The 25,124-nt window shown below is 42.0% G+C and overlaps 2 protein-coding genes across 4 annotated transcripts in view; one reads left to right on the top strand and one right to left on the bottom strand.

Moving 5' to 3' along the window:
• SNRNP40 (small nuclear ribonucleoprotein U5 subunit 40) overlaps window positions 1–23,070 on the bottom strand; it is a 35,381-nt gene extending 12,311 nt beyond the window's left edge. The window contains exons 1-5 of the mRNA XM_045979611.1: window positions 22,899–23,070; window positions 20,394–20,523; window positions 18,176–18,269; window positions 16,708–16,873; window positions 3,913–4,035 (exon numbers count right to left, since the gene is read on the bottom strand). Coding sequence (XP_045835567.1) covers window positions 3,913–4,035; window positions 16,708–16,873; window positions 18,176–18,269; window positions 20,394–20,523; window positions 22,899–23,042 — 657 coding nt within the window. The 5' untranslated portion in view covers window positions 23,043–23,070. The remainder of the gene's footprint in view (window positions 1–3,912; window positions 4,036–16,707; window positions 16,874–18,175; window positions 18,270–20,393; window positions 20,524–22,898) is intronic.
• A 218-nt stretch (window positions 23,071–23,288) lies between these two features.
• Window positions 23,289–25,124, top strand: part of ZCCHC17 (zinc finger CCHC-type containing 17) — a 53,904-nt gene continuing 52,068 nt past the window's right edge. For 2 of the 3 annotated variants that reach the window (XM_046006954.1, XM_046006951.1), the window contains exon 1: window positions 23,289–23,361. The gene's annotated coding sequence lies outside the window, so the exon portion shown is untranslated. The remainder of the gene's footprint in view (window positions 23,362–25,124) is intronic. The other variant, XM_046006953.1, reaches the window with a different exon arrangement.

Raw genomic sequence — 25,124 nt, 5'->3', positions numbered from 1 at the left:
GAGCCACCCAGGCGTCCCAATAAATAGAATCTTAAAAAAAAAAAAAAAAAAAATCCTGAAAACAAAGCATTGGCAGAAAAATTTGAATATTTGTAGACAAAACAGAAATCCTATTTACTTATTACTCATTTATTTATTTATTTATTTATTGGAGAGAGAAAGAGAGCATGCATGCACACACATACTTGGAGGAGGGGCAGATTCCCAATGAGCAGGGAGACTGACATGGGGCTCCATCCCAGGACCCTGGGATCATGACCAGAGCTGAAGGCAGACATTTAACTGACTGAGCCACTGAGGCATCCCACATGTGACTCTTGACCTAGGAGTCATGAGTTTGAGCCCTACATTGTGTGCAGAGATTACAAAAAAAAAAAAAAAAAAAAAAAAAAAAAAACCTTAAAAAAAAAAGAAAAAACAAAAAAACAACACAGTTATAGTAAGTAGGACATAATTCACCAAATTACACGAAACTAGAATCAGGGAACTTCTCAAAGAAATATGAAGGTCATTCATTCATTCATTCATTCATTTTCTAAGTAGGCTCCACAGCCAACATGGAGTCCAATGTGGGGCTTGGACTCCTGACCCTGAGATAAAGACCTGAGCTGAGATCAGGAGTCAGATGCTCAACTGACTGAGCCACCCAGGTACCCCTGAAGGACATCCTTTTAGAAAAAAACCTACTGACATATGTTATTCCTGTACTTATAGAACTTTATTTGCACATTCTCTGTGAGATAAATTCGGCCTTCAGAACAGAGTTGAGATTAGCTGTCGGCAGAAACTGCCTACCCTGACAGAAGGTATAACATACAGTGCGTGTCTGAGAGGTCACAGAAAACCTTCAAATCCTAAAAAGGGATCGGGTAGCCCTTAAGGACTACAGCATAATTAAATATATCTGTTTAGAGAAGACCCAGGAAGAGCCTAGGATAAAGAATGTGGAATAAGCCACACTGTATGTCATAAGAAGGCTTTCCTAGCACAAGAGTATTATTCTTAAGCTGATCTATCTTCACAGTGGAGATGAGGGCATCAAATTCTCAGACTTAAAGAAAAGAAGCCAGTCTCAAAAGGTTATACATACTGTATGATTCCATTTGTATGATATTCTACAAAAAGGAACTATAGGACAAAGAAGAGATCAATGGTCGGAATGAGTTAGGAGTGGAAAGAGGGTTTGACACAAGTGAACATTAAAAAATTTGGGGGATGATGTAAATTGTTCTGCACCTTGTTTGTGGTAGCTACACAAATCTATGCAACCATAAACATTCATAAAACTGTACACAAAACGAACCTGATTTCACCATATGTAAACTTTAATAATTATTTTATTATTATGTTTTAATGGGAATTTTTTTTTTCTTTATAAGCTCTATGCCCAATGTGGCGGCTTGAACTCATGACTCCGAGATCAAGAGTCACATGCTCAAGGGCACCTAGCTCCGCAGGGAACCTGCTTCTCTCTCCACCTCTGCCTGCTTGTGCACGCACTCTCTCCCTCTTTGACAAATAGATAAAATCTTAAAAAAAAAAAAAAATCTATTTATTTATTTGAGAGAAATGGGGCACCTGAGTGGCTCAGTGGGTTAAAGCCTCTGCCTTCGGCTCAGGTCATGATCTCAGGGTCCTGGGATCGAGCCCCGCATCGGGCTTCTGCTCAGCGGGGAGCCTGCTTCCCTCTCACTCTCTCTGCCTGCCTCTCTGCCTACTTGTGATCTCTCTCTCTGTGTCAAATAAATAAATAAATAAATCTTAAAAAAAAAAAAAAAAAGAGTCACATGCTCTACCAACCGAGCCAGCCAGGCACCCCTAATAATTTTAAAAGTATGAAAATTATAATAGCTTAATGACACTAACCTACTGTCATGTGTATGAGATGCCCTCTAGTGATTCTAAGGCTAATGGGCTCCCAAACTTCTCTCTGAGAAATACTGCATTAGCTATTAAGATGATCTAATTAAGTTCCCATGCCCTGATTTGACATTCTTCATACAGTTATAAGATAGAAAAGGGATGGGAAGTTAAATTTTGGAAATGGTCAATTTTCAAGTATTATGGGATATCTAAGTGGGGGAATGTTGAGAGGTTGGTTGTATACAGGGGTCTGGAGCTGAAGATCTGGGCTGGAAATATAAAGTCAGCATACAGATGATAAAGTCATGGACTTAGGTGAGAACTGTCCAGGGAAAGGGATATATGAGAAGCACCTAGGAAAGGACGTTAGGGAATAATGACATTTCAAATATGTATAGATAGTTTCCATAGTGTAGTGGTTATCGCGTTTGCCTGACAAGTATATATAGAGAGTTGCCTGGCTCTCAGAGGTATTTGAGAATGATATGCCAGAGGGGTAGGAGATTATACTATCACAACTATTAAAAGAAAAGAGTAAAAGAATCTACTGAATTTAGGAACAGGGAGGAGGATTATTGGTGACCTTGAAGAGAAGGTCACCAATGAAATAATGGAGGCAGAAGCAACTGCTGAGGAGTAATCAGGAGACACGGAGTGGAGGAATGAAACGGGGTGGAACTGAAGACAGCGAGTGTAGAACAATCGTCAGGGGGCACTTCTCATAGGCATTAAGAGCAGGACTCTGAAACCCGAGTCTGGGTTTTGCCAGGCTTCTCTTAATTCAGTTTCTTCATCTGTAAAATGGCATTAATAGCATTTATTCATAGGGTGCTGTGAAGCTTAAATGAGTAAGAGAAAGCTCGAAGAACAAGGCCTGACACTGACAGTAAGGGTCCGACGGTAACGATAACATTATTACTGCCACCGCCATGAAAGAAGTCTGGCTGTGAAGGGGAAGACGGACAGGGCAACGACAAGAGGAAGTGGAATACAAGGAAGACTCCCCATCCTAACGCCAAGAACTGAGCACAGTGGAGTGCTGATGCGAAGACAGGAGAGCAGACTGGAAACAGAGGATCTGGGAAAACAGACAGCATGAGGGCCCAGTCAGGGAAAAGGAGCTGAAATCCTTCCACTGAAGGGACTACCTTTAAACAAAAGCAAGGACATTTCATCCGTAGTCGCAGCAAAGGAGGCAGGGAGGGAAGGACACACAGCACAATTTTTAGGTAGGGACAGAGGAAGCTGGATACTTACCCACAGTTATCACTCTAAAGGTAAAACAGAAGGCCAAAAATCTTTGAAACACTTAAGGAAGCCAATATATAAAGACAGATGCAAACTGTGTAACCCCCAAAACACTTTCCATCCACTGGCATTTGCTATGTCCAGAAACTGCTTCGTGCTCTAATGCATTAGGTTCATGTAATCCTCACTACAACCCCATGAAGTAGACGTTATTGTTGTGGTTGTTAAGAGGCTGTTAAAGAACTTGCTTGCAGTCCTAAGAAACTAGAAAATGACAGAACTGGGGTTAGAATCCAAGTCAATTGGTCAAAAGCACGAGTATGCTGTGCTGCTGTGTGGACTGCCGCCACTCTCACAACAATACCGCCTTCCCTCTTTCTTGGCTGTGGATTCTCTGAAACTTCCTTTCTGCAGTCTCAAAGAGAAAGACACACTGAGAATCAGACTTGAGAATCACAGGTTGATTCAACGCTATCTCAGCAGGCCAACAGAGTGACGGAAAAAAAATGGTTGCAAATGTCTTCAGCCAGGGAACGCACTCTTCATGTTCACAGACTCCGCACATGGGGCCTCACTTTACATGAACTGTCTGGTCCCTGACCGCATTTATATGAGCTATAAATGCAACCCTTGACTTAGAAGTCAATGAGGATAGGGCAGAAAGAAAACAAGATTTAAGTTACTACCTTGCTTGTAGTTGGTATAAAGTACAAAGCTATCACAAACTTAGAAGTTTGAAAAGACTACTGTCTGCGAGTGGAGACAGGTGAAAGGAAGGTGTAACGCAAACATTAAACATACCTTGATATCGTTGTCTATTCCACCAGAAATAATCTGGTCACTTGTATCATTGAAGGTCACAGCTAACACCTGGTAGGTGTTCTGAAATGTCTGGATGGCTGCTTTCTTCCGGATGTCCCACAGCTGAAGCAGAGGAATAGGAGGGTCTATGGTCAAATATCATTGTAAGTAAATTGCATAGTACATCCTGAAGTCTTAAGGATTTTGTAGAGGTAAATACATTTTTTTTCTTTTTTAAAAAGATTTTATTTATTTATTTGATACAGAGAGTGTGCACACAAGCAGGAGGAGTGGCAGGCAGAGGGAGAGGGAGAAGCAGGCTTCCTCAAAGCAGAGACAGTCTGATATGGGACTTAATCCTAGGACTCTGGGATCATGACCTGAGCTGAAGACAGTGGCTTAACCAACTGAGCCACCCAGGTGCCCAGGTAAATACATTTTTAACAGGGACACCATTCAGAAACTTGTCTGGATATTCTAACATGGTGAGAAGTGACATAATTTGGCCAATGTATCTGAAAGTTGGGATAACAAATCACTTTGGTTGCATTTTCAGACTCCTTTGTTAAAGTATGAATAATCATAGTTCATCAACATGCCTTAGAATGGAAATCCTCTACTTGCCTAGTTCATACGCTCTTTGCACAGCAAGGATGTCAGACCAGTGCTTTCAAACTGCAGCATTAATGGGCTGTGGCTCACATTAAAAAATATACAGAGAGAGGCTACATCAGTGAAAACGGCAGAGTAGGGAATGCTAAAAGGTTGTCCCTCTATAAAAGCAGAGAATTATGTGGCAAAAAACCTGGCAGAATTAACTTTATCAGAACTCTAGAAACTATTCAAAACTTTGTAGCAACCAGTAAAATGCTTAATGAGGAAAAAAAAACCCTCCTGAGTCTTGGTTAAGAGTTTTGTAGTGTTTTAACTTACCCTGTCTCCCTATCTTACTCAGCAAGAGCTCTGAAGACAATGGCCCATATTCCCCATATAGGTTCCTATACCAGAGGGAGCAGAATGGACCTTATTCTCAAAGAACTGTGGTTGTTTTTAACTTTCTGGTGGCTCCCTGAAGGATGAACTTAAAAGGTATGACTTCATTTTGCATAACTTGGAACTCTGCCAGGGCAGAGAGTTGGGGCAAACTGTACACAAACCAAAAAGCTTGGGAGAAAAGCTGGGGAATGACACAATTTGGAGAAATAGGGCTTTGAAAAGCTGACGTATTCCTAGGACTCTAGAAGGCTGTTTGCATGCCAGTGTCTGGCATATGCTCAGAAAAGACCTGAGAAGGTCCTAAGCTCTCTCGCAGACCTGCACGAGCTCCACACAAGCAGGAAGTGAAGGCTAACAGAAAGTTGTAAACTGACACAAAGCTGTAAACTGCCTGGTAAAGACAGACCCACCACACACACACAGTGAGTCTGCAAAGACTGGGGAGAGGTTTTTACCATAAATGATTAAGAAAATCTCTGTCAAATCATTAGTGAGCCACCAAGCTAATGCAACAGAGATTTCAGTGGCTACACATGGCAAATAATACAGACTTTATAAAATTAGTTCAGAAAATTCACTTAATAGGAGTGCCTGGGTGGCTCAGTTATGTGGCTGACGTCTGATTTCGGCTCAGGTCATGGTCTCAGGGTCCTGGGATTGAGCCCTGTGTTGGGCTCTGTGCTTAGCAGAGAGTCAGCTTGAGATTCTCTCTCCCTCTGCCTCTCCCCCTGCTCATGCTTTCTCTCTCTAATAATAAGTAAATTCTTTTAAAAAAGATTTTATTTATTTATTTGACAGAGAGAGACACAGCGAGAGAGGGAACACAAGCAGGGAAGTGGGAGAGGGAGAAGCAGGCTTCCCGCCAAGCAGGGAACTTAATATAGGGCTTGATCCCAGGACTCTGGGATCATGACCTGAGCAGAAGGCAGATGCTTAACGACTGAGCCACTCAGGCACCCCAAATAGTAAGTAAATCTTAAAACAAACAAACAAACAAACAAAAACAACAACAAAAAACAAACGGAAAAGAAAAGAAAAGGTGCCTGGGTAGCTCAGTCATTAAGCAGCTGCCTTCGGCTCAGGTCATGATCTAAGGGTCCTGGGATTAAGCCCCGCATCAGGCTCCCTGCTTGGCAGGAAGCCTGCTTCTCCTTCTCCCACTTCCCCTGCCTGTGTTCCCTGTCTCGCTGTGTCTTTCTCTGTCAAATAAATAAATAAAATATAAAAAAAAAAAAAGGAAAAAGAGCAAGATAATTTACTAATAAGCAAGCAGCAACAACAAACCCTTGGGAGAAACTAATTTCCACACTTACCACATTATAATATTCAAATATTTTCAACAGGAAATTATGACACACACTAAAAAGCAAAGTATGGCCCGTACAGAAGAAAAAAAGAAATTAAGTCTTTTCAAAAAATGATGATGGGACAACTGGATAACCATAGATCATGTAAAAGTTAAAACTATGACATTCTTAGAAGAAAACACAGGGGTAAATTTTCATGGCCTTGGATTTGGCAATGAATTATTAGCTATGAAACCAATAGAACAAGTGACCAAAGAAAAAACATAAACTGAACTTCATAAAAATGAGAAACTTTTGTACATCAAAGGATAGTATCAAGAAAATGAGATGAGAAGATAACCAACAGTGGGAGAAATATTTGGAAATCTTGTATCTGATAAAGATCTAGTATCCAGAATAAAAAACCCACACTGCAAATAGCCCCCAAAATAGGCAAAGGCCCTGAATAAACATTTCTTTTCAGGAGCTGTAAGCACAAGAAAAGAGGCTCAGCATCATGAATTAGTTGGGAAATGCAAATCAAAACAATGATTAGAGATTGCTTCACACTCACTAGGATGGTTATAATTAACAAAAAAACAAAAATCAAAACAAAAAAGGAATCACAGAAACTAACGAGTGATGGTGAGGAAAAACTGGAACCCTCGAACACCATTGGTGGGAATATAAAATGATTTGGCTGCTGTGGAAAAGCCTGGATGTTCCCCAAAAAGCTAAAGCAGAATTACCATTAGACCCAGCAATGTTCCTCCTAGATATATACCCAAGAGAAATGAAATAAAAACTTGTACATCAATCTTTGTAGCAGTGTTAAAAAGGAATGAAATATTAATACATGTTACAACAAGGATGAAGCCTGAAAACATTAAGCTGAGTGAAAGAAACTGAAAACAAAAAGGCCACTTATATGATTCTATTCTATTTATATGAAATGCCCAGAAGAGGCAAGTACATAGAGACAAAAAGGAGATTAGTGGTTGCCAGGGGCTGGGAGGTAGGGAAAAAGTACTGACTGCTAAATGGGTATGGGGTTTCTCTTTTGCCCTCCTTATCTTTGTCAGTCCCCGTCTCCCTATAATAGACTGCTCCCATCCTTTTCTAATTTTAATGGGGGGGGGGGCGCGATTTTGGTATTGGATCATGGTGATGAGCACACATATTGTGAATGTACTAAAAGCCACTGAATTGTATACCTTTTAAAATGGTTAAAATGGCAAATTTATGTTATGTGAATTTTACCCCAATTAAAAAAAATATAGAAGAAAATGTCCCCTACAGAAAGGGTTGATTCGTAAACACAGATGTACTGAGAGGAGTATATTCTGGGTCATAGTATAAAATGTATTCCTTAATGCAGATTGTGATTTAAAAAAATGTTTAAAAGTTATTATGTTTAGGCCATCTAGTTTAATCCCAACTTTCATGGATGAATAAACTAAAGTGCAAAGATAGAACTAACTTGATGAAAAACACCCAGTAGGTCAAGAGCAAAACAAGGACAAGAATTTAGTATTGTCTGATTCCATTACATTCATGTTGAATTTACTAGAAAGTGTTAATTTCTTATAAATACTAAATATATGTTTGTTTTAAAAAGTTAACATTTATTTTCAACAGCTGGTTGACTTATTAATAGAAGATAAAGATTAGGTACAACAACTCTAGAACCCTATACTCTATAAACAATTAGGCTCTATTAAAAAAATAAACTTACATAACATGGATCTACAGTTAAAAATTTTTTAAGTTTATTTATTTTTAGTAATCTCTACACCCAACATGGGGCTCAAACTCACAACCCTGAGATCAAAAGTCCCATGCTTTGGGTGCCTGGGTGGCTCAGTTGGTTAGGCAACTGTGTTTGGCTTGGGTCATGGTCCCAGGGTCCTGGGATGGAGCCCTGAGTTAGGATCCCTGCTGAGAAGACTCTGGAACCATGACCCAAGAACTTCATCACTCCTAAATACCTGAGTGTGTTTGTCCTATGAAGATACATATAACATGGGTACCTGGTGGCTCAGTTGGCTAAGCATCTGCCTCTGGCTCCAGTCATGATCCCGGGATCCTGGGATCCAGCCCTGCGCTGGGCTCCCTGCTCAGTGGGAAGTCTGCTTTTCCTTTTCCCTCTGCTGCTCTCCACCCCCGCCCCCCGACCCTGCTCATGTGCTCTCTCTCTCAAGTAAGTAAAATCTTTGGGGTGTCTGGGTGGCTCAGTTCTTAAGTATCTGCCTTTGGCTCTGGTCCTGATCTCAGGGTCCTGGAACAGAGTCCCATATTGGGCTCCCTGCTCATCAGGAAACCTCTTTCTCCCTCGCCCTCTGCCCCTTCACCCCACTCATGATCTCTCTTGCTATCTCTCTCTCAAATACATAAAATCTTTAAAAAAATCTTTAAAAAAAAGATACATATAATACATACATACATACATATATATGTATATATATGTGTGTCTGTATACATATTCCTATACAATCTTAACACAACCTATCAAAATTAATATCAATACATTATTACTATCCAATCCTCAGATCTCATTCAAGTTTCACAACTTCTCCCAATATGTCTTTTATTGCAGAGATTCAGTTCAGACTCATGTGCTGAATTTATGGGTCATGTTTCTTTAGTCTCCTTCAGCCTGGAAGAGTGTCTCAGACTTTTCTTGACCTTGATGCTTCTCAAATAATAGGATAGTTATTATGTAGAATGTCCCTCAGTTTGGGTTTGTCTGATATTTCTTCATGATTAGATTCAAGTTATGCCTCTTTGGCAGGAATCTCACTGGAGTGATGCTGCGTTTTCACTGAATTTTATTGAGTGGCTCATGATTTTGATTTGTCCCATCATGGATAATGTTCAGTTTGATCATTCGATTAAGATGTTCTTTTGACAAGCATTCGTGCATAAGATGTTCCAGGTTCATCTTGTACTTTCCCTGCTCAGTCCTGAAATAAGGAGTCCTGGTTTCTTTAGTGGAAAATGGTATTGAAAGACCAAGAAGTGCCCGGTAGATGTGCTCACTACTTTGGGGGTATTGTTCCTCAACCCTCTCAGTGGACAGTTGCCAATATATGCACACACAGGCAAATGCACACCTGTAAGCATACACTTAATCTATTGTTTCTTCTATACCTATCTGTTTATGTGTTGAATCTCACGAGTTCTCACTGATACATCCAGTTCAATGCCAACAACACAAGATGCATTTTAGTTCTCTCTCCTGTATTGGTAACTCCTTTCTCTGACAATGAGAAGTCTGCCTCCCGTTATACTTATTATACTTTCCTGATGAAGCTTCCTATATGTAATTAATCTCCTATACCCTTTTCTACCCTTCTCCTGCATGTCTTCCTTTCCCGGTGTGAACTGTGATTCACATTTCCTATGTGGACCCCCACCTCACCCCATTTGGGTTATCCCTTTGTATGAATGCTCCCTTCACTCTCCTCTGGCTCTAATATCCCTCTCCAGGCTGCCTTTCCTCAGGAATGCTATCCTTAGCCTCAGACTTTGAACCTAAACTGCTCTCACCCCATGTGGACACTCTCAGCTCAAGCTCTGACACCCATACTTTCTCCCCCACCAATGCGCAGATGACACTTTTACCCTGCTTAGGCACTCTATGTTGGACTCTATGTTGGACTGCTCTCCCCTCCAATTCCCCATATTGGGCTACCTACTCTGTGTCATGTGAATGCCATCCTTACCCTTGTCAGTCCCCATCTCCCTACAATGCACTGCTCCCATCCTGCGTGGATGCTTTCCTCACCTCACTTGGTCCCTGATACCACTTTGGGCCATAATGGCCCACCCGCATCTCTAACCCAAACACCTTCCCTGCTTTGGTCTATATAATGGTGCGAGGACTAAATTGTTTATAAAAGGGAACAATCTTTATTTGTATATATGTTTACATATATAAAAGACATAATAATATGTATATTTTAAACCCATATACAGGGGCGCCTGGGTGGCTCAGTGGGTTAGGCCACTGCCTTCGGCTCAGGTCATGATCTCAGGGTCCTGGGATCAAGTCCCGCATCAGGCTCTCTGCTCAGCAGCGAGCCTGCTTCCCTCTCTCTCTCTGCCTGCCTCTCTGCCTACTTGTGATCTCCGTCTGTCAAATAAATAAATAAAATCTTTAAAAAAAAAAAAATAAACCCATATACAATATAAAAAATGATTTCCTTTAAAAATTTTAAAAAGATTTTATTTGAGAGAGAGAGAGCATGTGCACATGAGCACAAGCAGGGAGAGGGGCAGAGGGAGGGGGAGAAGCAGCGTGCCCCGAGCAGAGAACAGACACGGGGCTTGATCCCAGGACCCTGGAATCATGACTGGAGCGAAAGGAAGACATTTAAGTGACTGAGCCACCCAGGTGCCCCTAAAAAATTACTTCCTAATTGCTTTATTAGAAAGAATGAATTGTTAAAAACAGTATGAAAACTACTAGTATGGGGGCACCTGGGTGGCTCAGCCGGTTAAGCATCTGCCTTTGGCTCAGGTCATGATCCTGGGGTCCCAGGATTGAGTCCCGCATCAGGCTCCTTGCTCGGTGAGGAGTCTGTTTCTCCCTCTGCCTCTGCCCTTTCTCTTCCTCATGCTCACTCTCTCTCCCACTGAAACAAATAAATAAAATCTTAAAAAAAAAAACAAAAAAACCCCCAACTACTAGTATGGAGAATGCTCAGGCTGCCAATTCTAGACTGAAAATACAAGAATTACTGAAAGCTTTGTTTTCTGTTGAGAATTCTGATGAGTAAAATGCAACACAATGTTTTCCCCCTTAGACAAGCAAAGGTTATTAAATTCCCACACTTACAAACCTAGAACAGAAACAATAAAGCACTCCAATGTGGCAAGTAACTAAAAGGCATATGTAAAAGGCTGTTCAACAAAGAATTGTTTATAAATAATATGTTGAAATTAAGAATAAGGAACTGGTTAAAAAGCAGTCACTTCAGGTGATGTGACATACTGCACATTAAAATAAATATTACTTTCAGTCATAAAATACTTATTTCAAATCGTTTGTTTGTTTTTTAAGATTTTCTTTATTTGACAGAGATCACAAACAGGTAGAGGCGGGGAAGCAGGCTCCCCGCTGAGCAAAGAGCCCAATGCGGGGCTTGATCCCAGGACCCTGAGATCATGACCTGAGCTGAAGGCAGAGGCTTAACCCACTGAGCCACCCAGGCGCCCCTCAAATCATGTTTAATTAAGGGAGAAGAAAAGTAAGAAACTAAAAGGAGAATAGAAAAGACAAACATACAGGGGTGCTTGGGTGGCTCAGTTGGTTGAGAATCTGACTCTTGATTTTGGCTCAGGTCATGATCTCAGGGTGGTGAGATGGAACCCCATATAGGGGCTCCACCCTCAGCAGGGAGTCTGCTTCTCTCCTTTTCCCTCTCACCCTGCCCCCCTCCTGGTGCTCTCAAATAAATAAATAATAATAATAATAATAATAAGGACAGACAGATATTCACAATGGAGAGTAGTTGAAAAAAGAAAACTCAAGTAAAGACAGATAAACATGAAGAAAGAGATAAAGAAGACAAAAAGAAAGTCAGAGAAAAGGTAAAGGAAGTGAAGCCAGAAATAAACATGAGTAAGTTCCTAGGTATTTATTATACAGCAGGCCCTTGATGAATATAAACAAAATTCCTTAGGGTATTTTCATCTCTTACTGCCTTTTGAAAAGCCAATGAGCAAATAAGTTACTGTTAAGACTCTCCAGCTACAGCACATGTAGGTAAGAGCCCTGGGCTTTGGAACCATTCCTAAGCGGCAGCCTCTCCTCCTAGCCAGACATCAAGGGGCCCCAAATGATTGGGTTTACTATAAAAATGATTTAGTAGAAAAATATCCCAAAGCAGATGATTCAGTATGTCAGTGTCACCACCTTTAACTATGAAAAGAAAAAAATTCATTTAAAAAGCGACAATCATAGGTTTAATGTGGTTTCTCAGATGTACTCCTTCGAAATCCATCCTGGTTTAATCATTAAAAGACTACCCAAAGGGGCACCTGGGTGGTTCAGTTGGTTAAGCATCTGCCTTTGGCTCAGGTCAGTATCCCAGGATCCGGGGATGGAGCCCCCTGTCGGGCTCCTTGCTCAGCAGGGAGCCTGTCTCTCCTTCTCCCTCTGCCTGCTGTTCCCCGTGCTTGTACTCTCTCTGTCAAATAAATAAATAAAATCTTAAAAAAGAAAAAAGACTACCCAGAACCCAAAATTCGTGCCAAAGAAAGAATAAAATGATTGGTCCTACAAAGTAGTACATCCTTATGTGCCCCTGAAATAAAAGTCACTATTTTTAGGCCTCATTTTCCTCATTTGAAAAGGAGGATGCAATGGTGAGTGTAGCATAATGTATAAATCTGCTGAATCATTTTGCTATATACCTGTATCTCATTTAACATGCATCAACCACACTCAAATACAAATAATGATAAAAAAGTATATGACGATGCTGGATGAGATCAATGGCTCCTGAATTGTCAGACCTGCTACATCAAATCAGAAGAGGAACAGGTTTAAAAATTCTGGTTCTTACAAAGAAAAAAAAAAACCCATTTACACATTAGCACCCAAAAAAGAGAAATATTTAGGTATAAACTTAAAATATGTACAGGACCTAAATGAGGAAAGCCTCAAAACCCTGATGAATGAAATCAAACAAATAGGGGTGCCTGAGTGGCTCAGTCATTAATTGTCTGCTTTTGGCTTGGGCCATGATCCTGGGGTCCAGAGATCGAGCCCTGTATTGGGCTCCCTGCTTGGTGGGAGGCTTGTTCCTCCCTCTCCCACTGCCCCTGCTTGTGTTTCCTCTCTTGCTGTCTCTCTTTCTCTGTCAAATAAATAAGTAAATCTTTAAAAAACAAACAAACAAACCAAAAAAAAAAAAAACCCACAAAAAAACCTAACTAGATAAATAGAGAGAGCTATTCCATGTTCATGCATAGGAAAACTCAATATTGTCATTCTCAACTTTATAGATTCAATGCAATTCCAACCAAATTCTAGTAAGTGGTTTTGTGGAAATCAACAAATTGATTCTAAAGTTCATATAGAGACAAAAGACCCAAGATTGCCAACACGATATTGAAGCAGAAGGCCAAAGTTGGAGGACTGATGATTACTAACCTCCAAGACTTACTGTAGGGACACCTGGGTGGCTCAGTTGGAAGAGCATGTGACTTGTACTCTTGGGGTCATGTGCTCAAGCCCCAGGTGGGGTATAGAGATTACTTAACAAAAAAAAAACAAAAAACAAACAACAAAAAAAAAAGACTTACTATAAAGCTACAGTAATCAAAGACAGTGTGGTGCTAGAGAAAGAATACATCAATAGAAGAGAACAGAGAGCCCAGAAATAGACCCCCATAAACAGTCAACTATCTTTGACAAAGGAGCAAAGGCAATGGAGCAAGTGAGTTTCTTCAACCAACAGCACTGGAACAACTGGACATCCATATGCAACAAACATGCATTGAGACACAGACCTTGCACCTTTCACAAAAATTAACTCCAAATGTATCACACACCTAAATGTAAAGTACAATTTCTAGAAGGTAACAGAAGAAAACACAGATGACCTGAGGTATGGCAATGACTTTTTAGATACAACACCAAAGGCACAATCCGTGAAAGAAATAATTGATAAACTGGAGTTCATGAAAGCTAAAAACTTCTGCCTGTGAAAGACAATGTCAAGAGAATGAGAAGATAAACCACGAGATGGGGAGAAAATATTTGTATATCTGATAAGGGACTATTATCCAAAATGTGCAAAAAATTCAAAACTCAGCAATAAGAAAACAAACAACACGATTAAAAAATGAGCTAAAGGGGCACCTGAGTGGCTCCAGTTGCTTAAGCATCTGCCTTCTGCTCGGGTCATGATCTCAGGGTCCTGGGATCAAGCCCCACGTCAGGTTCCCTACTCAGTGGGGAGCCCACTTCTCCCTCTTCCTCTCCCTACTGCTCCCCCTGCTTGTGCTCTCTCTCAAATAAATAAATAAAATCTAAAAAAAAAAATAAGCTTGGGGCGCCTGGGTGGCTCAGTGGGTTGAGGCCTCTGCTTTGGCTCGGGTCGTGATCCCAGCAACCAGGGATCAAACCCCGCATCAGGCTCTCTGCTCAGCGGGGAGCCTGCTTCCCTTTCCCTCTCTCTGCCTGCCTGTGATCTCTGTCAAATAAATAAATAGTCTTAAAAAAAAAAAAAAAGCTAAAGATCTTAACAGACACCTCACCGAAGAAGGTACACAGATGACAAAAAGCATATGAAGAGATGTTCCACCTTATGTCATCAGGAAAATGTAAATTAAACTAACAGTGAGGTACGACTATATACCTATTAGAGAAGCCAAAATCCAAAGCACTGACACCACCAAATGCTGATGTGGAGCAACAGGGATTCTCGCTCATTGCTGGTGGGAATGTAAAATGGTACAGCTACTTTGGAAGACAGATTTGTGGTTTCTTTCTTCTTTAAGATTTCATTTTTAAATAATCTCTACATCCAATGTGGGGCTCAAATTTACAATCCCAAGATCAAGAGCTACATGCTCCATCAACTGAGCCAGCTGGGCACTCAGATTGGTGGTTTCTCAAAAACTAAATATGCTCTTACCATATGATCTAGCAATCGTGGTCCTCAGTATTTACTCAACAGAGCTGAAAAATTTAGGTCCACACAAAACTCCCACATGGATGTTTACAGCAATTTTATTCATAATTGCCAACTATGGGAGGCAACTGAGATGTCCCTTAGTAAGTGAATGAATAAACTGTGGTATGTCCAGACAATGGAATATTATTTGGCACTAAAACAAATGAGCTACAAAGGCATGGAAGAATCTTTTTTTTAAGGAGATCAAAGTTTATTGAATACACTGCAAGGTAGGGGTGGGCAGGACAACAGAGGAGAGGCTGTCTGCAAGACATGCAAGACTCTTAAAATGCATTATTACCAAGTAAAAGAAACCAATCTCAAAAAAGACAAAACTATGGAGACAGTAAAAAGATCAGTGGTTGTCAGGAGTGAGAGGGATGAATAGAAGGAGCACAGAGGATTTTTAGGGCAGAAAAAAGACTCTGTATGATACCACTGTGATGGATACATGTAATGATATGTTTGTCCCAAACCACAGAATGTGTAATATTAAATGTGAACCCCAATATAAACTATGGACTTGGGTGATTAGGATGTGCAGTGTAGGTTTATGAATTGTAAAAAATGTACCACCCTGGTGGGGGATCACGGGAGAGGCTATGCAGGTGTGGGGGCAGTGGGTATATGGGAAATCTCTGTATCTTCTCCTCAATTTTACTGTGAACCTAAAACTGCTCTTAAAAAAAGTCTTAATTTAAAAACAAAAATTCCCATTCTAGACCTACTGAACTAGAATCTTGAGTGTTTTTTTTTTTTTTTAAAGATTTTATTTTTTATTTGTCAAAGAGAGAGAGAGAGAGAGAGTGAGCGCACAAGCTGGAGGAGCAGCAGGCAGTGGGAGAAGCTGGCTCCCTATTGAGCAAGGAGCCCAATGTGGGATTTGATCCTAGCTCCCTGGGATCATGCCCTTAGCTGAAGGCAGATGCTTAACGGACTGAGCCACCCAGGTGTCCCGAGAACCTGGTTATTTTTAACAAGTTCTTCAGGCAGTCTGACATGAAGACAAGCTGGAATCATCGAACTAAATGATCTTTTACTAAACCATATACTGACCTTTTTATATAGTGACTATACTTTAACAACAGCTTTGTAAGACATATATATTGCTGTCACTGAGAAACAGGATCAGAAAAGTGAACTGCCTGAGAGCCCATAATTAGGTAAACAGCTGAGTCAAGAATCCCAGGGGATGCCTGGGTGGCTCAGTTGGTTAAGCAGCTGCCTTTGGCTTGGGTCACGATCCCAGTGTCCTGGGATCGAGTCCCACACCGGGCTCCTTGCTCGGTAGGGAGCCTGCTTCTCCCTCTGCCTCTGCCTGCCGGTGCACGTGCTCGCTCTCTCTCTGACAAATAAATTAAAAAAAAAAAAAAAAAAAGGATCCAATTCAGGTGGTCCATTTTATTCCAAGTCACAAAGGTTCAACATGGTTCTAACATTCTACAAGATCCTTAAAAATACTGCCTGTTATTTTAAAAAACCTCTGTTTTTGGGGTGCCTGGGTGGCCCGGCCAGTCGAGTGTCTGCTAACTCTTGGTTTCAGCTCAGAGCATGAGCTCAGGGTTATGAGACTGAGCTTTGCACTGGGATCCACAAGCAGCATGAAGTCTGCTTGTCCCTCTCCCTCCCGATCTGCTCCCCTTCACCCCCACTCACTCTCTCTCTCAAATTAAAAAATCTTAAAGTAAAAATAGAAAGACCTCTGTTTTGGGAAATGACGCTAAAACAAGTTGTGGAGAGGAGGCTACGCCATACGTGGAAGGCAAAGTAAGTTCACATTATGGAACCTCTGAACCAGCAACATAAAGTCAGACATCACCCACCTTAACTGTCCCATCATCGCTGCCAGTGCAGACAAGCTGGGGGCCCCTCCTGGCCGGGTAACAGGAATTCACAAAGGAAGTATGTCCTTTCAGCCTTTTAACCCTCTCGCCTGTTTCGCTATCCCACACTGCCACAGTTTTATCTGTGGATGCGGAGAAGAGCATACTGCAAGAGGAAGAACAAAAAACAAGTGAGTGAAGACGAACAATAGCCATCCATCCTCCCCACTTGCCAAAATGTGCCAAACTCTTTAAGGCCACTGACATGTTGTACTGTTGCCAGCCTCACACATGATGCAGGCATGCCTCACCTTACCTACCAAATCCTACTGGTGCTCTAGACTGGGTTACGCGGTCTACCCCATGAAAATGTAAAAAAATGTCCTTCTGTCAGCCCCCATGATATATCCCAACCTAATACAGCAGTTTCCCCAATCTCTTCCTCCTTTTTGATAGATGATGCTTTAAACACTTTCCCATCTGGAAATGTTTAATCACTCCCTGCTACAGTGGGAAGACAGACTGTGGCAATTCTTGACTCAGTAACTTTAACCCTTTCTCTAAAATTTAAAGTTTTTTATTTCATCTCTGAAAATGATTTTTTAAAAAAGTTTTATTATTTAAGTAATCTCTACACCCGACAAGGGGCTTAAACTCCTGACCCTGAGCTCAAGAATCACACGCTCCTTGGACTGAACCAGCTGGGCGCTTCTGACAATGATTTCTAAGTTATAATTGATTTTTATAAGGCTTTCTTTACTCAAATATTGACAGGAAAAATGCATACAAGGCTATGTACCAGTTGATTTAGGGACCTTAGGATTTTAAAGGTCAGAGGTATAAAATAATGAATGTTCACTGAAATACCTAATGGGATTAATTAACTTTGCATAATCACATTTTTATATTACATATAGTTATCGTAAAATTAGTCATTAAAATGTTTATGATAAATGTATGCTATAATAAATGATACATTAGGTGAATAATGTTAAAGGAAAAAAGCAGCAGAAATGATCATACATGAAGTTCTAATGTACATGTAAAACCAAACAGCTTTAAGCAGGAAAAAAACTTGAGAAACACTAACAAAATATTAACAGTGATTATCTTTGGAGTGGTAGGAATATGGGCTATTTTTTAATTTATATATTTTTTAGTTTCTCAAAGTAAATATTGCTTGTATAGTAAGAATAGCTGATTTCTGCATATAAAATTATGTTTTATGTCTTAAAAAAGAAATTGTCTGGGCTGTTGATGTTAGATAGAGATGTATTTATAAATGCATACATGGAACAAGAGATTGGGTTGACAGCGATAGGATAATAAAGTAACTGCCGAAAATGCAGTAGTTTTTGACAGCAAAGTCTCCAGAGAGACAGAAAACTTGTGGATGAAATGTGAAAGGATGCCAAGAAAAATTAGTATGAAAGCAGCTGTCATTCTATTATGCAGACTACTTACTCACCTGCCATCAGTGTTATAATGCAGCTCCATCACGGCCCCACTGTGTCCCTTCAATGTAGCATAGTTATCACAGTCACCATAGACATTCCACAACACTGTTAGGAAGACACGGGTTATATGATCATTACTACACAAAAGAAAACTCATCATTAGCCATAGAAAAGGTACTTATAAATTTACCACAATGGTTTTGAGATTACACTCTCTTGGAACACTATTGGCTCTACTGGCTGGACCAATTTTCCTGACACCAAAACCAAAAATAATGTAATATTTTCATATTTCATAAGATTAACAAAAATTAGTTAATAGATATAATTTGGGGGGGGCACCTGGATGGCTCAGTCCACTCAGTGTCTGCCTTTGACTCAGGTCATGATCCTGGGCAAACCCCACATCGGGCTCCCCCCTCAGTGGGGAGTCTGCTTCTCCCTCTGCCCCTCCCCTGTTCGTGCTCTCTCTCCCAAATAAATAAAATCTTAAAAAAAATAGGTATGGGGCACCTGGGTGGCTCAGTGGGTTAAGCCTCTGCCTTCAGCTCAGGTCATGATCCCAGAGTCCTGGGATCAAGCCCTGCATTGGGCTATCTGCTCAGCAGAGGGCCTGCTCCCCCCCACCCCCGCCTGTTTCTCTACCTACTTGTGATCTCTCTCTCTCTGTCAAATAAATAAATAAAATCTTAAAAAAAAAAATAGGTATAATTTTTAAAGTCTTAAGCTTTTGCAGTAATGTTAAAAAAGTTTGTACTCACTACTACATGTTGGTTGAATATGAAACCACAAAATGATGGCACTTAGAGAAAACCCAGGAAGCTGGAACTGACTTGAAGGTCACATGGCAATGACTTTATACTACATTTATTCATTCCACATGTACCATATACCTACAACATGCCAGGTGCTAGGATAAAATGAGATAAACGAATAGACACAGTTCCTATCCTCAGGGAACTTGATCTAGCAAGGAATGAACTTTGATGAGCGTTATTAAGGAGCACCTCTATATGTTGTAAGGTACATACATATTGTAGTTATTTTTCTGTTGATAAACTGTTTTTTGTTTGATGAAATAAGTGTATCGATTCAAGGATGTTCTGCAAATTTGCAAGTCTTCCAGATGCTTGGCCACCGTTAAGTTTAAGGATCACAGAATTAGAACACCTAAATTAAGACAGCAAAGATAGCTCTCACCTAGTCTGAGGTACAGACTTAGTAAGCAAAGAACTAAAGGACTCCCTTCATCCCGTAATGCAACAAATGATGTCAGAGTAAAAGACAGTCAGAAGCTCCTGATATCTTCTCTTACTTTTTTCTCATGACTCCTTTAAAGTGATTTTTTTCAACTTATTTCTCAAAAATCGGTACTTCCAACTAGCAGTTGAGAATCTGGATGCAGAGTTTGTTTTTTGGGTTTTTTTTTAAAGATTTTATTTTTAAGCAATCTCTACACCCAATGTGGGGCTTGAACTCATGACCCTGAGATCAAGAGTTACATGCTCCACCAACTGAGCTAGCCATAAGCCCCCAATTTTTAAAAAAATTTTAAGTAGGCTCCACACCCAACATGGAGCTTGAACTCAGCCCCAAGATCAATACTAGCATGTCCTACTGACTGAGCCGGCCATGTGCCATGAACTTTTTTTTTTTTTTTTTAGGATTTTATTTTTAAGTAATCTCTATGCCCAACATGGGGCTTGAACCCACAACCCCAAGACAAGAGTCACATGCTTTACTGACTGAGCCAGCCAGATGCCTCTTGGATGCAGATTGGAGATTATCCAACTAAGTTGCCACTTTATAATCCCCACCTCCTCTTCTTTCCCATATGCTAGAATTCTATGAGTGGATCAAGAGGAAGGTCTCACATCTTTGGGAAAAGGAAATGCTCTCTCTCCCCTCATTACTTCCATTAACCTGGTGTGCCTAAATCTCTTGTCTGGCTCAATTCACTCAAGATTTGTCTCCATGAGGAAGATATTCTCAAAGTAGGGCAACTCGCTTTCCAACTAGTAATATAATCCCTTTTATATTTACGACATGGACCTTGAGGTCTATACCCAAGATCATTCAATATTCTTATTGTACTGCTTTAGCACATTAACTATGTAGTTTGTGACATGACTGATTCAGACTGATAACCTTCTTCGGCACTGGAGGTTTTAAAAAATAATCACAACTTAGCAGACAGCAATTATTCCAACCTAAGAAACTATCTCTTACATATCAGTCGATCAAATCCTGCAGATGCTAAGGTGGATCCATTGGGGTGAAACTTGCAGCAGTACACTTCCCCTTCATGTCCTGAGAGCAGCATGATTGGGGCCTGGAGGGAGGAACACCTTGGAGGTCCCTAAACAAAAGACAGAAGTACAGGGTAGTCACTACATATAGGCAAAGGAGGGGGCAAAATACATGGGAAACAATAATTGAGTAGATTTCTCCTGATTTAGAGAATGGCAACTCTTCTTATACTAACTTATGCCTCCAATTTTTTTTTTTTTTTTTTAAGATTCTATTTACTTATTTGACAGAGAGAGATCACAAGCAGACAGAGAGGCAGGCAGAGAGAGAGAGAGGGAAGCAGGCTCGCTGCCAAGCAGAGAGCCCGATGCGGGACTCGATCCCAGGACCCTGAGATCATGACCTGAGCCGAAGGCAGCGGCCTAACCCACTGAGCCACCCAGGCGCCCCTATGCCTCCAATTTGATCCCTTCCTGCTGTAGTGTCTAGTGTCTACCTGTTTATTAACTACTCGCTCACTTTCCTCCAGTCCCATAGCCAACTTTTAATTGCTCAAACATCTTAAGCTCATTTCTGTCTGAGGATCTTTACACTTGTTGGTCCTGATCAGAAGCCTCTTCCCTTGATCTTCCTGTGTTTAGCTCCTTCCAATGTTTCCTCTTCAGAAGGTCTTTCCTCGATCACTCAAACTTAAGCAGCACTATACCTCCGCTCTGTATTCCATTACTCCTACTGTACTTCTTCACAGCACTTACCACTACCTGAAATTACCTTAAATATTTGCTCACACATTTTTTCTTTTTCCCCAGTAGGAAAGCAGCCTTGTAAGTGTAGGGACCCTGCCTGTGTCATTCAACACTGTTTTCCCAGTCTTTAGCTCATTTAATGACTGGACTGTGCTTCCCAACCATCCTGCAGGGTACATATTACCCAGTAGTTTTGATTATGGTCTTGACACCAAGCCTGGGCTTGGACAATTCAATGAAACCCAGGCTGATGCTTTTTCAGAGAGAAGGATGGGTGCACTATTAGTGCCAAATATCTTTAGTAGTTTCTGGTTTAGTCAAAAAAATATTATGTGCCGGGCTATTTTTCTAGGCACTAGAAAAGTAGTACTGAACAAAATAAACAATGGAGTTTGTGTTCTAGGAAAGGAGGAAGAGGAGAGAGGGAGAGAGAAAACAAAACATACAACAGGTGGTAGGTGCTATGGAGAAAAAAAAGCAACGTGGATTAATGCATATGGGGTACTGCAATTTAAAGCAGCGTAGTCAGGAAAGCCTTCCCTGAAAAACAGGATATCTGAACAAAGATTTGGAGGAGCCGAAGTGTGTAAACCATTTTGAAGAGCATTTTGGTAGAGTGCAGAAATGCAAAGGCTTTGAGGCAAGAGCATGGAAGCCAGCGAAACACGCAGGATCGGCAATGCAAAATAGGTAGATCTGAGAGGTAAACGGAAAATGGGCAAAAGATTTTAAGGATTTTGGCTTAACTCTGGGTGAAGTGGAAAGCCACTGAAAGTCTTCAGGAGAGGGAAACATGATCTGACCTTTAGCAAGGTTCTCAGGTCGCGGGACTGAGAATAGACTGACCATACAACAGCAAAACCAGGATTACCTGTTAGGACCTCACTACAATGATGCCAGATGAGAAAATAATGGCTTAGACCACGAGTTAGTGGCGGAGGTGGCAGAAGGGGTAGCAATTTGGTATATATATTTTGAGGATGGTGCCAGCAGGATTTGCTCACCCGCCAGTGGAAAGGTTGAGAGAAGATACACATATATTTCTTGGTCTGAGCCTAATAGCACAGGAAAAGAGATGTGATCATTACCTCCATCTTACAAGAAATGCAGTTAAGACCATGGATTTGGGGTGTAAAGTCTCTTTCTATCATTTACCAGGTAAATTTACAAGACACTGCACGAAGAAGAGTTCCTAACTCTTAAGCTGTTACCAAGATTAATGGAGTTTTCACACACAAAGCCCTGGGTGCAGGGACTCAATGAATGTAAGCGATTGTTCGGTTGTCGTTAATAACAGCACTAGTGCTGAGAAACAAAGGGGAGAGCAACTTGCCCAAAGTCCCAAAGCGAGCGGGTCTCATTCATTTCCTTCCTCCCCTCATTCATTCATTCTTTCATTCATTCATCCATCCATTCTACAACCTTTTCTGAATGTTTACTCTATGCCGGCTCTCTGCGGAAGATTAAGTATGAAAAAGCCCTGGCACCGGCTTTGAGTTCAAGGTCTGTAACTTTAATTCTAACGCCCCCTTACAGGGTGGTCGAGACGCTGAAAACAGGCGTCCAACCGGGGAACGAAGGGAGCATCCGCGGGGTTGTTGACCACCTTCACAGGGCTCCCCTACTTTAACTGCAGGTAGCTATTCTCGTTCCGCCCTCGCAGTGCGGGATCACTGGGTACTAGGCTCTCAGGAAGATGAGCGAAGGGCCGACGAAGGCTGTCTGCTACTTCACTTACCGCTTGCAGCAAAGCGCCGGGCGCCGTCGGCTGCTGCCCGGCTCCGGGGCCCGACCCCGCCGCTCCCAACAACAATTCATGCCGCTGCCGCTTGACTGGAACCAGTGGCAACTCTGGGCCTTTGCGCTTTTGCTGCTCTATCATGGCGGCAACCGCTGTCCTCAACGCCGCCACTGACCGCGCCGACACACTCAGGCAGCGCGCGATTGGTTCCAACTTAGTTCTTCCCCAAGAACTTCCGGCTTCGAGAAACCAATCGCCTTCCAGTATTTCCCTCTGCACCGCCCCCTGAGTGCTCTCCTTTTATTGGTCAGATCTTTCTAGCGTCACGAGAGTACGGTGCCAGGATTGGTGGGTGGGGCTGGAGTCCCACCTAGGCGCGCTGTGTCTTGTGGGTGGGAGCGCTGTCTGGTTTTGGCGTTTCGCGCAATGCTGCGGCGGGGAGACCGGGAGCTGACACAGAGTAAGTGGAAGGAAGGTCGGGGGTGGGTGGCTGCGGCATCTTGAGGCTGCACCTCGGTTGTGTGGCCTGAGTCTGGCCCTTCTCAGCTGATGGTTTTCAGGGGACATAGGCGGGCCCCGAGGTCCCAGCGCCTGCACGTAGCAGCCTGGGTTTCCCTTCTTGGCCGGAGCAGAGCGTTGGGGTCTTTGCGGCCGCCTGAGGCCCTCCACCGCTGGCTTGTTCGTCCAGTGCTTGCCTTGTCCAGTCCTGTGCCTGTGCCGGACGCCCCCAGGGAGGAAAGCCTTGTCTCCTGGCTCCGCCAGGCTCCTTTCTGGCTGAGGAGGCCGACTTGTTTCTGCCACTGATTGTGCAGTCTTTGACTAGGGCCTGCTCTGTGCCTCTCAGAGAGACGGATATGAGAGGAATATCCGACCCCTGCTTCACCAGAGCACGGTCTTTTGAGAAATTTGGATTCGTATCTGGGAACTAGGTCTCTCCTTAATCGTCCAGCTAGTACTGGAAAGAGCCTTGAGGATACCTGGTGAACCAAAGATGGTCCCTGACTTCAGGGGTTTGAGTCCGGGAGGGCAAACCTGTTAAACGGTGATCTCACTCAAGAACTGTAAAAGACCTGCTGCCTAGGAGACGTGCCTGATGCTATGAGTGCCTGAAATAAGCAGAACGGCGTCTGTGAGGAAAAGATGCCTGAATGGATACCTGAAGGAAGGATTCTAATTACTTGGGTCAAGGGAGGAAGGCAGAATATTCCATATAGAGCAGCATGTGCAGGGGCCCTGTGGTGAATCGGAGAAAAATGACTATAAGGCAAAAAAGAGGCCACTGTGGCCAGTCCAGAGGGAAAGGAGGAGAGTCTCCTACAGGTTGCAGCGAGTGGTGGGTAGAGGTGCAGGACTTTTACTTCAAGATGGATGAGAAACTACTGCGTATTTTGTTTTTGTTGTTGTTGTGGGAGAGAGTGGTGAGGTGGGAGAGGTGGTTTGATGCCTCAGTCTCAGTAGCATAAACAGGTTGGAGGAAAGATGCAGACAGACCACTTGGGTGAGAGAGATAAGCAATGAGGACTGAGGTATTGGTACAACTGCAGAGAACTGGACAGATTCTAGAGATAAGGAGGTAAAACCAGTAGAACTTAGTGATAGATTAGATTCAGGGAGTGAAAGAGAAATCAAACATAACTCCTGGGTTTCTGGCTTACACAACAGGGTAGTTATTTTTTTGGATGGGGAAGGGATAGGTCATTCATGAGATCCAGGAGGCAGTTTGAAATACAGCTTTGGAACTCAGAGATGTTTTGGGAAATATTTAGCTGGGAGTAATTTGCAGATGGGTGATAATTGAGACATAGGTGTGGGTAAGATCAACTGATAGAACCTCAAGTGGTCCCAGCATGTAATGGCCAAGAACAGGAACAGGAGTCCACAAGAGAAACAGAAGAGCTAGGGTAGAGGACCAGAAGAATGTTGTCTCAGCAGCAGGAAATTGTCTGTGCTAGAAAATCCTGGAATTCAGGGGTGCCTGGGTGGCTCACATGGTTAAGCATCTGCCTTCAGCTCGGGGTCGTGATCCTAGGGTCCTGGGATCAAGTCCTGCATTGGGCTCCCTGCTCGGTGGGGAGCCTGCTTCTCCCTCTCCTGCTGCTCCCCCTGCTTGTGCTCTTTTACTCTCTCTCTCTCTGTCAAGTAAATAAATAAAATCTTAAAAAAAAAAAAAAAAAGATGTCCATGAACTGATCCCATTAAAAGAAAATCCTGGAATTTAAATAT

The sequence above is a fragment of the Meles meles genome, chromosome 1 (genome assembly GCF_922984935.1).
Source record: "Meles meles chromosome 1, mMelMel3.1 paternal haplotype, whole genome shotgun sequence".
Classification (NCBI taxonomy): Eukaryota; Metazoa; Chordata; class Mammalia; order Carnivora; family Mustelidae; genus Meles; species Meles meles.
This window is presented reverse-complemented; position numbering and strand designations above follow the sequence as displayed.